General features: G+C 31.3%; 1 protein-coding gene across 1 annotated transcript; it reads right to left on the bottom strand.

Moving 5' to 3' along the window:
- Positions 1 to 780: 780 nt before the first annotated feature.
- On the bottom strand, positions 781 to 2252 carry LOC145009991 (uncharacterized). Its single transcript, XM_078968595.1, has 4 exons — positions 2153 to 2252; positions 1607 to 2078; positions 906 to 1551; positions 781 to 792 (listed from the first exon to the last, which is right to left on the bottom strand). Exons 1-4 carry the CDS (start codon positions 2250 to 2252, stop codon positions 781 to 783), a joined length of 1230 nt encoding a protein of 409 aa, XP_078824721.1.
- Positions 2253 to 14746: the final 12494 nt, after the last annotated feature.

The raw sequence follows: 14746 nt of genomic DNA on the forward strand, positions 1-14746 counted from the left end.
AATAATTAAAATTATAACAAAAATAGAAAACAAAATGTCAAATAATGGTATAGATAAATGCTAACATAAAGTTTCTAAATATATTAACTATTGAGTATAAAAAAAACATGAACAGTAACGATATAATATTTAAAATAAAAAATAAAAAAAATAAAAAAACATTAACGCTTCAATTCACAAATAAAAAAAATCAAAGAAAAAATAATTTCGACATGGTTTATCGAATTTTAAGTTTATTTACTTGATTCAAAATAAATAAAAATATAACAAAAAGCCACAAATAACTAAAACTATAAAATAAAAATAGAAAACAAAATGTTAAAAAGATAAAAAAAATTTATCAAATTGTTGAAATTATATATATATATATATATATATATATATATATATATATATATATATATATATATATATATATATATATATATATATATATATATATATATATATATATATATATACTAGGTTTAACACCGTGGAAATCCACGGGTGATAAATTGAAATAGAATTATAATTTTTAATTTGTAACAAAAAAAGATATGAAAGTTTAGAAAAAATGAAGAATAAAGATATTAGCATTAATATGAATAAGTCAAATACAATAAAGTTCTAAAAATTAATTAATTAATATGATAGATGAAGTACGATACAAGAAAAGTAAATAAAAGATGGTAGAAAAGCATTGTTTATAAATTCCCAAAAACTTCCTTATAAACGACATTGGAAGTTTTATTTGTGAGACTACTATCCTTATCTAAAATTAACAATTTTAATCCGTTCCTACTTTGAACTCTAGATAAAGCAACATACAATTGGCCATGTGAAAATACAGGATGTTTGAGAAACAAACCAACCTTAGATAATGACTGTCCTTGACTCTTATTAATGGTCATTGCAAAACATACAGCCAATGGAAACTGTCTTCTTCGAAATTTGAATGGAATTTTCTTTTCTGATGGAATTAGAGACATTCTTGGAATAAAAGTGTGGTTTCCAATATTAGTTCTAGATATGATACGTGCCTCAATAACACGTTTGCCCAATGAAATCACCTGGAGTCTTGTTCCATTACACAAGCCGTTTTTCTGATCAATATTTCTCAGCAACATAACTGGAACACCGATTTTTAAAACTAACTTATGGTTTTGTAAACCCGATACTTTCAGACCATTTAAAACATCAGGTGAATATAAATTTGCATCAAATTGATCATGGACAAATTCAGATTGGCATATACTATCTGAACTTAAGTATTCAACCTCATTTCTTGAAAATTTCGATAGCAAACGATAGTTTATTTCTTGAACCACTTCATTCTTTGGAGCAAGTATCGCTCTTTCTTGAAAATAGCTTGTATTGCTGTACTTTTCCAAAATCGAAGGATATACGCACTCGATTAATGAACCTATAGGATCATGTGCATCATTAATGAAAATATCATCTGGAATATCAATAACCGTTTCTCCATCGTTGATACCACCAAGTTTGCCTTCTCCTATATCCAACAACCAATTTGCAAAATCTTCGATTTTTTCTATATCAGATTGATCCCTTCCAACAGTTAGTCTCATGTTTTTTTGTTAATTTATGGATCTTGCAATGTTGCCATAAATATGAAGAACTTAACGAAGCATTAACAATGTTTTGTCTACTTCCACCTGGAATAACAGGTAGAATCTGTCTAAAATCTCCTCCAAAAACAATAACTTTCCCTCCAAACGGAATATCTGAGTTGCTAGAATTTTCAGACTTGAATACATCTTTCAAACTTCGATCTAAAGCTTCAAATGCATGCTTGTGGACCATAGGGGCTTCATCCCAAATTATCAATGAGGTTTTTCTCAATAAGCTTGCGAGATCACTATCTGGATTTATTCTACAAACAGAATCCTCTGTAAGTTCAAATGGAATTATAAATCGGGAGTGTGTTGTTCTACCTCCGGGCAATAATAATGAAGCAATTCCACTTGAAGCAACATTTAAAACAATATGACCATCTTTTCTAATAGCGGCAAATATTGTCTTCCATAAAAAAGTTTTACCAGTTCCACCATAACCATAAACAAAGAAGACATATCCTTTATTTCTTTAACTGCACTCATGATATCAAGGAAAATGTGACGCTGCTCATTTGTCAATGCAAGAAACATACGATCAAACTCGGTCTTCATAGCGGTAATGTCATATTCTAGCTCCTCGGTGATAAGTCGATTGTTTGAAGAAGAAACAGAATCAAGATCCGGGATAGGCATGTTTATATATATATATATATATATATATATATATATATATATATATATATATATATATATATATATATATATATATATATATATATATATATATATATATATAATTTCAAAATTAGAAAATTACACGAATGATCCTTGAGGTGTGTAGTGTATTACAATATTGTTACAAGGGCAAAATAGTTTTTTTTCCTTAAAATCTAACGGCTGAAAAGTTAGGTTTAACGGCAGGATGATCTTTCATGTAATTTTACAAACCACAGAAACTAATCGCGTGACTTTTTGCTAGGAAATCCTCAATGTGCGTATTCTGTAAACCACAGGGACTAATTGTGAAATTTTATCTTGTATAAATACATAAAAATATTACAAAATAGTTTGATTACGATATTAATAGGTTATTTTCCAAAACATACATAGCCCCTTTCACTTGAGAGGCACGAATGATCCAAAACCCTATCTCATTTACATTTTATGTTCAAATTTTAAAAGTGAAAAAGAATATTAAATCAACAATTATAAAATAGAAAAGTGATAGGACCAAGTCTTAGTTGTTGAGGCCGGAAAGAACGTTTCAAACCAGAAAGTTGACGTTGACCAGGTGAATGAAGTTGGATGTTTGGTAACGAAATTGGTTGCAACATCTTTTTCTATCCTTTTTCCGAGATTGGTTTCAAGTTGCAACGTACAACACACTTCTTTAATGGATAAAAAGGAACACCAACGTCTTAAATGATTAACAATGGAAAATGTGCACACTGAATTTTATTTTTATAATTCACTACTTTACCATTATTTTAATTAAGTTATCTAATATAAATTATTAGTTTTGATTTAAATAGACCAACGTTTCAGCTAAATCGTATTTTCTACCTATTGTTATTGATTAACAATCTATATTAATTAATGTTTAAGTTTGAAGATAATACGTCTAAACTATGAGTACGAGAAATTATTATATTATGTTATTATAATTTATTTGGAACGGCAATGAAATCTAGCGACCGTCTCTATATAAAATATTATTTGGAACGTTATGGAAAATGCACGTATAAAATCAATAAATTGCACAACAGAAAACGTTTGTTAACTTGTATATATTAATTACCAAAGTGGTTATAGCTGCAATTTTAGAGGCCAAAAAAGTAGTTATTTGATTCCAACCAATCTCTAACAAACATTATTTTTAGTGTGTGATAATTTTAGACACCAAATATAAAGGCTAAAAATACATGGCTTTTAAAAACCATCATTTTAATGTGTGATTGAATTGATAACACTATTTTAATGTGTAAACATTACAATTTTAATGTTTTGCCATTGAATTGAAAACACCATTTTAATGTGTAAACATCATAATTTTAATCATAAGTTTAATGTTTTGCCATTGAACTTTGTCTTAATTTTTACATAACACATCGTACTCAAGTGGTTAAATGTTCATGTTTGTTTGATTGTTTAAAAGAGTGGTCTAACTTTAAGAGAAATTAAATATGTTTTTACTTTTTTTTTTCTTATTTTTCTTGGTATCCATGTATATAAAATGATGATAACTGTTTTAAAATATTATTAATTAATTTTATAAAAATATAACATTTATTACCATTTTACATGAATACAAAGATAAATAGGAATACAATGAAGGAGAATATTTAATTTCTCTAATTTTAATAATTAGATTTTTTTTAAAATTCTATTCCAACCACTATCAAAACAAGTTTGAAAAAGAAAAGATTTCATAAAAATTTCGTTTACAAAATTAATAGTTATAATTATAATAAATTTGAAAAGGCAATCTTTTTATATAAACACCCCTGTTTTTATCAAGACTGTAGTGATTATCACGTATGTTCAAATTCAGTTCAAACTTAACTAGTATCATTTGATCTTCAAGAATTAGTAGTTAAAATATTATATTATATACGAGTATAAGAAAGCAAGATAAATGGAATGCTCGCATCCCTCTCTTGAAGTGCAAGATATCTTTAATCATCATAAAGTAAGGTGGTCCTCCTTCCCAAATTTTATTTTGTAACTACCCCCCACAAAAAGATTATCAAGTAATAAAATGAGGACGTAACGAAATCAATGTCCTTATGGAGTAGTAATCCCATTAGGTCGGTTCTTTTTTTTTTTTTTTTCCTTCCTGAATCAAGAGTAAGATCTTTTGAGAACATCGAATAGACAACAATTTTACAAAATTTTCTCATGAACATAGTTTTCAACATTTATGTGATAATATGTATGAGATTGATGAAATGCACTCGACGAAAAATGAAAAGGAGATAGTATCGGCAATTTCACGGAAGAATCGGCCTCCTAAAGTTTTTGAGCATGAGAGTGGAATGAACTAGAGTTATGAATGTGTTTGCAAAACTAGATCGTAGTGGAAGCGTTTTGTAGGTGGAAGTTTTATATTTTATTTATTATATGAATGTTTTGTAAAAATAGTTAATTTTTAAATTGTTTAAAGTAACATAAAATGACAACTATAAATATAAATATATAAAAATATTATGAAATATAATTTATGAAATTGATTAAAAAACTCAATATTTTTTTTTCTTAAAAGCTGCATGAAACAACTTTTAGATTTAAAGTTTTTTGTATACAACAAAAGATAAATCGCCGTACTTTCAAACAAAACTTATTGTTTAAATACAGTTTTTTGTTAAAAACTTCTAAGGGTGCCTTTGGTTAAGAAAAATTCTCTAGTTCTTTTTTTTTTTCCTTTTTTTTTTAAATCAAGTGAAAATGAAATTTTTGAAAATGCATTTGGTTGGTTTAGCTTTCAAAAAAATTTCAAGAAAATAAATTTTTTTATGGTTTCCAAATTGTGTATAAATTAAAAAAGTGAATTTTATAGTTTCTTAAAGTTTTCTAAATTTCTAAGATGGAAAATGAAAACTAAACCGGTTCCAAGCAAACATGCTTTCTAAAATTATCATTAAAAACTGAAAATGAAAACTCAACTCTATTTTCTGAAAGCATTTTTGTAACAACCGGATTCAAGGTATGATTTATATTTCAAATTGTAAAATTCTTATGGCCATGGCTTGGTGAAGGGATCACCACGACGTGACATTTTGTCAGATCATGTTTCTTAATTAAGTGGTTGCTATGGCGTGGTCATCCAATTGCCACAACGTGGCGACTTATTTTTGGGCAACCTTAATCTTTGGGTTTTATGTGCTATTTAAGGGATGTGATAGTTAGGGTTTCCTCCACCCTCATCCTCCATCGCTTTCCAAAGCACCCTTGGCAAACCCCAACTTCCCTCACTTTTGGTGTTTTTGTGATCTTGAAAGGAAGAAAAATGAGTTTTGTGCATAGATCTCCAAGCAACTTGTTTCTCCTATTTGTGTGCATCTTCTAGACTCAATGTAAGCCCTCAAGTTTCCACCTTTTGACCCTCTCTTCTTAAATCTAGGTTTTACTTCATTTTTTGGCTCAATTTTTGGTTTGGGTTGGCTAAATGAGATAAAGGTTGTAACTTTATAGCTTATCTTGGTCTTTTGGTCACTATGTCTTTTGGATCTAGTAGTCGTTTGAGTGTTGGAGAATCCGCATGATTTTTAGGTCATTTTATAATTATTTTGACCTAGTGAGATAAAGGACATACATAGGTCATGCAAGTCCATAAAGTTTTCATTTTTCTAAACCACCAAGGTCTTTTTTTTAATGAGGTCTAAACCACTAAGGTCCCAAGAAGCATTATGGAAAGTTGGAACTGAAGGCTTAACAGATTGAGGGATTAACCCATTAAGTTGTCTCTATACAGTATCCATGCCGTGGCGATTGGTTGGCCACAATGTGGAGAGTGGTCTGATCGCAGCCATTTTTTTAGACCTTGTCACGCTGTGGTGGCATGTCTGCCACGACGTGGAAACAGATTTTGATCGGGAACAAATTGATGGGTTTTATAGGTTATATTTAAAAATCATGTGGCGGAAAAAACTTAACCCTTAAGTTCACATGCAACCTATTTGGATCTAAGTTTTCTCTATTAATAGCTATAATATATGAGCATCAAAGAACCCTATAAAAAACCTATTATAATCGAAATTGACAAAGGGATTGGGGTTTACATACCTTTTGATTATTGTTGTAAATAATCAATCAAATCCTTCTTTAACAAGCTCTAGAAAACAAGCACTAGAAATCTTATGCCTCTGATGGTTTGTACCAAAACCCTAGCAATTAGAACACTTGAGGAGAGAGGTGAAGGGAGATGATTTTCAACAATCCTTTTAAGATATCAAATTGCCAAAAATTGTAAGGCTAAGGCCCTTATTTATAGTTGATAGGAAAATCCTAGATAACCCTAAAAGTCATTCTAGTCAATTGGTGGGATGTCAAGTCCACCAAACAAATTACACCATTTGCTTGCAAATAAAAAGTAATATAATGGTAAAAAAGAGTATCGATCCTAGGGAAAATGGTTGTATTCAATCACCAATGCAATCCAATAGAACTAGTGTAATAAAACTAACTACAACTAAACTAAAATGAGGTTTTGTGATTGTTTGAAAACTAAAATACTTGCAATTAACTAATATTGTGAGATGCTCAAATATTAGAGAAAATTGGTCAACAAAGGCAATTCAATGCACTGGATATTTGTGTGTTTATCATTAGGATTCAATATACAAGCTCATCATTCATCCCAAATTGGTTATAGCAATCATGAAGCATGATATGCCAAGATTCCTCAAGATAGTATGGAGGTAGAGGAAGCCTACAACACACCTTCTTAATCAAAATCAAGGATTCAATTGAATTAACTGAATCCAAGAAAGTTGAATAGCCTTAAGAATGAAGGAATCCCTAATTCATAGAGGATGTCAATGCTTACACATCCATAAAGAAGTCATGATCCATAAGCTAGAGATGATTCTACCATCACAAAGCCCTTCTTCTAAGCAAATTCAATGATTCAATGCTAAATCAAAGGTATAAACCAACAATTTCTCATTCAAGTACCAAGCTCATCATCAAAGTATTAAACTAACATAAGAATTATGAACTAGAATCATAAAAATAAGTAAATGACAATCAAGAATGAGTCTTTCAAAACCCACAAATATCCAAGGGTTTTAGCCCAAGTCAACAAAAATAAAGAGATTAACCACTTATGGCAACAAGATAACAATCATAAAAGTGTTGTTGTATCAAGAAACTAACAATTACTAGAAGGATGAGAAGAATGTAGATCAAGCTCTCAAAAATCGCCTCCAAGGTGCTCTAATGGTGGGAAATCAAAGAATGGCCGCCAAACCTAACCCCCAATGTAAAATGGTGAAAAAAAAAACCAGAATCCCCCAAAGTGTGCAGGTGCGCGGGTACTGTCACACCCCGCTAAAGCGGAAACGCAAGGTATGACAGCGATAACGGTTTCATTGCAAAAGATAAAGATACATCACCATAGTAGTATTTAAAAGTTTACAACCCATAGCTTAAAAAGAAACAAAGTACAAGTTTTTCCAAAATAACATTGTTCAAAGATAACTTCATAATTAACTTCAACACGATGCAACATGCTCTATGATGATGAATCTTTATATCCACTTACTAATTATTTCCTGAAAAAGCATGTAAAACGAGCGTCAACTATGAAAATAGTTGGTGAGTTCACAAGTTTATAAAATCGAGCTTGAATAAGGCTTTTCGTAAATACAAGTACATTGCTTTAATGAGAAACAAAGTTGATTGCTATTAATGAATACAAGTTTATTGCTATAACGAGAAACGAGTTTGTATGTGTATGAGCAAACAATGAGTCTCAACCAAACCTATGACTGAAGCCCTATCGAGATCTATGCTTATCGTTCCATAAATGAATATGGTATCATGCACTCCAGCAATAGGGCGAGTGAGGAGTTGTCAATTCCTAATAGCGCTATCCATAATGACCATTGACTCAAAGAGTTAATGGTTAGAGATAAGGGAAGGGCCTTAGTACGATAAGTTCTCATGTTCCGTGTTGCATAGACATACATAGAGAGACATAGCAATACAATAGCAATCATGTTTGATAATAATCAATTTAAATACAACATGCAAACAGTAGTTTTTCTGGACATGCTTTTCCACCCCAAAACATAAAAACTAAAAATAGGGGAGTGCGTGAATACTCACAATGTGCAAAATATAGTAATCAAGTTTATACAAGTCAATTAAATATAACGAACATAAGTAGTTTAGGACATGCTTTTCCACCCCCAAAACATAAAAACTGAAAATAGGGGAGTGCGTGAATACTCACAATGTTTCGAGTAGATACAAGTAGTGTCTCGGAATGCACCAACGTCTTACTACCGGGATCCTACGACATCAAACACACACTAGTGAGTTTCCATGTCGAAATCTAATACTAATATACTAAACTCTACATATAGTGAAATGCCAATTTATGTTTTAGTATTGAATTTTATATTAATTGGTTACACTTTTTCTGAAATAATGAAATTCTACAAGTCGTGCGATTAATTACAACTTTGGAATATTAATTTTCCAGATTTAGTAATATATAAATTAAAGGTATTTCTACACATTTAAAAGTGTTTTATATTCCTAAAAATGCAAAATATTATCAAACAGTTTCCAAAAATTGTCAAACCTTGTATTTTCATTGTAAATACAATAGAGGTTTTCCAGAAAATTTTCTTTGAATTTTTTATATGATTAACTATTTTTCAAAATTTTAAGTTTTCTTAACAACATAAATTCACGAAAAATAGCATTCAAAGGATAAAAATTCTCAAACTTTTTATTTTACTGTTATTACACAATAATAAGCTGGAAAAAAAATATAAAAATCGATTTCCAAGCTGTTTAATTATATTTTATGATTTTTGAGCATTTATTCCAATAAAAATTGAAATAAATAGAAAATAGTTTCCAAAATTACTCAAACTTTTATTTAACTGTTATTATACATAAATAGGCTGTGAAAAATATAAAAGATATTTTTCAGTGGTTATTTCTATTTTTCCTTTTTTTTATTCCTTTAAATAATCATTAATTGAAGAATAAATATTAAACAGTTAAAATAAATTAACAAATTTTTTTTTTAACATCATTTACAGTGTATTTAGTCTGGAAAAAAATACCAAAAGTGGTTTTCATACTGTATAATCCGGTTTTGGGTATTTATGTGTATTTAGGTGTATTTAACTTTAGAAAATAGGAGAAAAATTGTTTACAGTAGATAAAAATCACCAAAATTTTTATGTAACCTCCCACTGTGAAACATGATATTCTGGTAAATTTTCATGAATTTTGGATAATCAGAACTATTTTTCCTATTTTTAGGCCATTATAATTACCAAAAATGGGGAAAAATAGTAAGGCATGATGAAAAATTCTGAAATTACTTTTCTGAGCTACCCACCACAGGTAAGGGATTAGAAAATTGTTAGATATAATTTTCACACTTTCTAAAGTGGTTTTGTGATTTATTATACCCAAACGAAAAGAAAATCAGAAATCATACCAAACAGCAACAAAAATTGATGAAATTTAGTGACGGGTCATTATTCACCATAAGGGTCATCCAAGAATTTATTCCGAATTTATAGACCTCTGGAAGTATTTTATGTGATTTATGCCCTTGGTTTCGAGCAATAATTTTAATAAATCAAAGAAATAATTAAAGCTCTTGGTATTTTACAGATTATCACATGCATGTGAGGGCTTTCAAAAGGAAAAATGTTCAGAATTTATTCAGAAGGAAAATAGGGTATTGAACCCAAACAAGTTAAGAAATGTTGCATATAATGGTGCATGAGATGTAAATGTGGATGAAGTTCATGAATTTGAGTAGTTCATTCAGTGAGGTTTTAAGCCATGAAATTTCAGCCATATTTTCCCCCAGATTTATGGTTGGGTTTAATGCCATTGATCACGCAAGGCAAAAATGGTGATCACAGAAAAAGAGCTATTTCCGCATCCATTTTGTAAAAATTGCCAAAAATCTGATATTTAATATTTTACAGTGAGACCAGTTGGGTTTGAAAGTTAACTCGTGGAACTATCCAATACAAAAAGAATATCAGTATTTGGTTAAGTAATGACCGAGTTATGTCCGTTCAAAGTTGAACAATGTAATCTGGCAGATTGCATGTTTGCTTTGAGTGCATTCTTAGGGCATTTTGACAAGAACAACATGCATGCTTCTGTTAAGGTCTGATTTCTAGCACATGAATGGAGTGAATGAGCATCCAAGATGTACTAGAAATGGTTTAAATGCTTTTGGTCATGCAAGAACACAAAAGAAATGGAGAAGAAGATGTAATACTCGGTTTTGAAGTCACATGAACACATGTGCATCATTTTCACTCCTTGCATGGGTTTGATCCCGGATTTTCACCATCTCAAACACATGCATTGTGTTATGGTGAGAATATACAAACCACAAGGGAAAAAGTAAGGATTTCTACCCATGGAAGGGCATAGAATCCAAAGAGTAGAGAAAACCATGAAGAAGAGGAAGTAAAATCATGAAACCATGAGGGAGGATTGTGTTGTTTACCTTGGTTTTGATCTTGAGAGAAGCAAGAACACTTCAAGGCCTCCTTAATCTCGAAATTTTGGCAGAGAATGGAGGATTTTCATGAGTTAGAGAGAGAGAGGAAGAGAGTTTGTGTGTTAGGAGGGTGGAGTGTGAGAGAGAGTGAAGAGAGAAGTGGACGAGTGAAAGTTTTGGTTTAATGATTGAGTTTTGGGAAGAGAGAGGACATGGAGAGGGGAGAGTGGCCGGATTTTTGAGGCATTAAAGCCCTCTCTCTCCTCAATTCAAATTTTATAAAAAATCCCTATTTAATTTTTATAAAAATCTAATTTTTATAAAAGTGATTCTTTAAGCAATTTTTTGATTTATTTAAAAATCTTGTTTTTAACTAATAAATTATGATTAATGCATGATAATTTATCTTTCTATTTCATTGGTATAATCCATAATTTGATTAATAAAAATTTGATATTAGGAAGTTTATAGCCAAATTTTATAAAGTTTTTAAGCTTTAAGGTTTATAAATTTGGATTTTTAGCTCTTTAGGGTTTTTGGAATATTGTTTGATGTTCACCATCACATTGAAGCATAATTAGAATACTTTAATTTATTTTTAGGGTTTTATACCCTTTTTCAATTGTAACAAAGTTTGAAGTTTCATTCTAATTATAGCATTGGCATTTCCTATTGTAGTTAAACAACTTACTAGAATCGTAAGTGTCAAGTATATTAGTCCTAGATCTTAGTTGGATCCTAGTTTATGCAAGATTTTGAACTAATTTATACTACTAGGCCATGGTATGTTGCGCATGAATGGTTTTTATAAAGATGCATGAGTCCGAGAATGACCTGAATTGACAGTTGTTACAGGTACCCTCATCAATGTTGCACGACTGAGACCCCACCCTCACAAATGGTGCTGAAACACTATTGAATTATTTTCTCCACCACTCCACCCCACTACTCAAGATTCCCTTTGTCCCTCCACATCTCGCATGATTCAAATTTGGTCAATCATCTTCAAGCTTCAAATGGATAGTCCATGCCCAATAGTAAGAGTCCATGACCCATATTCATAAGCCCACTTCATCAAAGTGTTCAACATTATAAGCCCAATTATTATTTGATGGATCCAGAAAGCCTAATAATGCCTCGATAGTCCATCAAGCCCATCTCCAAGCCAAACTGCAACTACATCGAGACACCAAAGCCTGCAAAATAGAAAGTACCAGACACAATCCATGATAAAGAAAATAAAGAATATACAATGCAATACTAATAAAGAGGGCTAAAAAAAATCTAAAATAAACTATAAAAAAGAAGAAAATAGAATAAACTATCAAATCACCCCAAGCTTAAACCTTACTTGTCCTCAAGTAAGAACAAAACTAAAATGAACTCGGGATGCGATAAGTTATAAAGGCAAAAAGAAAGAACCATAGAACTTGGTCAACATTAGTCAACATGGTCATAATCAGTCTTGCATGGATCCTACGCATCTTCCAAATGTTCCCCACTTTATAGCCAAAAACCACATTCTCAAACTACTTGATGGGCGAATAGACATTGTCTGAAAGTGTCAGCCGGTAGAGTATACAAGACAAAGGAAATAGGGGGATGTGCCCAGTGGGGGAACTATACAAGAATACATATCATAATGCATGAAGGAAAAATGCCTCTTCAAACATGATGAATCCTACATTGGTCAAGCTAAGTGTATCGTAACAAAATAAGGTTTGTAGCACGACCTTCAAGCAATCATCCAACTTCGGGGGTTTCTCCTTTGTACTATCTTTTACAATCTACTATCTCACCTTCATTGCCTTTTCTCACCAAAATCAATAATAAAAAAAATGAAAAAATAAAAATCTACTCAACCTAAATCTTTAATCTTGAACTTCAATTATTTGGTCTTTAGTCTCTTTGCTGCTCGATCTTATGTCTTCTTATTTCTCTTTCTTTTATTATTATTATTATTATTATTATTATTATTATTATTATTATTATTATTAATTTTTTTAGGAGATAATGCTTGAACTTGGATTTTTCTTTTTGTGTTGCTCCTTTTCTTCATTTTTCTTCTTTGTTTTTGTTGCTTTTATCTTTGAATTTTTCTTTGTTGTATTTCTTTAATCTTCTTGTTTTGTCTTTGCTTTTCCAATTTTCTTCATTTTTTTTTGTCTTTTTCTTGTCTTTCTTCTTGGAAGGTCTAAGGAGTTTCACCATATAACATAGGACTCCAATAATGTGAAAGGATTAATAGATAAAGGCTAACATGAGCACCTAATGATCTTTGACAATGTACCTATCTACTAAAAAGGGTGGAATATGACTTAAAAAATTAGCGTTATCGAAAAAACTTGTTCCCAAAAATATGAATTGGCGAACCCGCCTCAATGTTCATTAGTGTGATGTGATGAACAAAACCTATATAACTATCTACTCTAGACCCCTAAAAAAATTTACATATATTAAAAAGGTGTTGAGAATCTAACTAAGCAAGGCTTAGGAGAAAATCGAGAGTACTAAGGGGTATTCCCCCTAAAACTAAGATGCAAATCTTCAATGTCTTCAAATACCTTACATGGATAATATTTATTTGCATACGTTGTCCTGACTAACCACTTCCATTCATATCTAGACCCAATCAAGCTACCTACATCTGACCCCCACACAAGCAGTTTCAAAGTGGTATTTGAGGCTCATAGTGTGTCCCATTCATCTAATACAAGGAATTCCATAACTAGACCGAGATCAATCTATGATTCAATACTTATGACTCGGAGCTATGATGCCTATAGGGATGAGAAGACAAGTGAGAACAAAAATGCATGAAGACCTAAGTTAGAATGTAACTAAATAGGTATGAAAATCGGAAAAGAAAGAAACAAAATATGCAATATTTCTGAATTTTTATGCAATTTTTATGAATGACTTAAATGACTTATTCTAAATGCAACTATATACAACCTAAATGCAATCAAAATAAAAGAAAAGATAACCTCACCCTAAGCTTAAAATTAAGCATTTTCCAAAATGCTTAGGATGAGATTAAGGAAGGATTATATCGGGATCAAGGTGATGGAGGCCCTCGAGGACGGTATGGAAGCAACACACACCCTTGGGGTCGCAAAATGATGTGTGGGTGGAGTTCTTAGCCGCCTAAATGCACACGGGTGAAAGCTTAGTCATGCAAAGGAAGCATATACAATGGCTCGAAAGTTTCTTATGAAGTGGTAGATTTATGCGGGTACCCTTACAAAGATGCATGGTACCCTAGCAGTGTTGCGCAGGTGGGAGGGCAGTCTCATAAATCATTTTGCGAGTTGGAAGGCAGTCTCAAAATCTTTGCATTGGTGGGAGTTAAGCTGCGCACAAACATTAGAAGACACCTCGTATTGGAACAATTTGAAGTTGTGACTTGTGCGGGTGAGCCTTGGGTCATGCAACTTTGTGTGGGTGGACACCCTGGCCGTGCAAATTGTAGAAACTTAGCATTTTTTCACTCTTTTTCGCTCCATAAGCCTCGGTTCTCTCCCAATCTTCAACAAAAGCATTGTTAAACCTAAAGATGATTATTTGTGACCAACTTCAAGCCTAGAAACATACAAATTTCAAGCGGAGCTTATTTATTCACAATTCATTTATTTAACATCTTTGCCAAATATGGACCTGCTTTCTCCAACCTTCAAAAACTAGGCTTTCTAGTGTTATGTTGTCAAATTATCCCGTGTCAAATCATTCATTAAATGGTTTCAAATGGTGTCCATTCACTTTGAAGATTTGATTTTTTTCCAAACTTTTGATTTCATGATCAAACACTTTTATAACAATAAAAGGTCCATGGCATCGAGATCGTAATTTTCCCGGGAATAACTTTAAAGAGTGAATGATTATAAAGGACCTTTTGACCAGGAATAAAGTCCTTTTAGGTTATGTGCTTGTCATGAAATGCCTTTGTCTTCTCTTTGTACCTTTTGAACCT

Source organism: Lactuca saligna, chromosome 8, assembly GCF_052625555.1.
Source record: "Lactuca saligna cultivar CGN05327 chromosome 8, ASM5262555v1, whole genome shotgun sequence".
Classification (NCBI taxonomy): domain Eukaryota; kingdom Viridiplantae; phylum Streptophyta; class Magnoliopsida; order Asterales; family Asteraceae; genus Lactuca; species Lactuca saligna.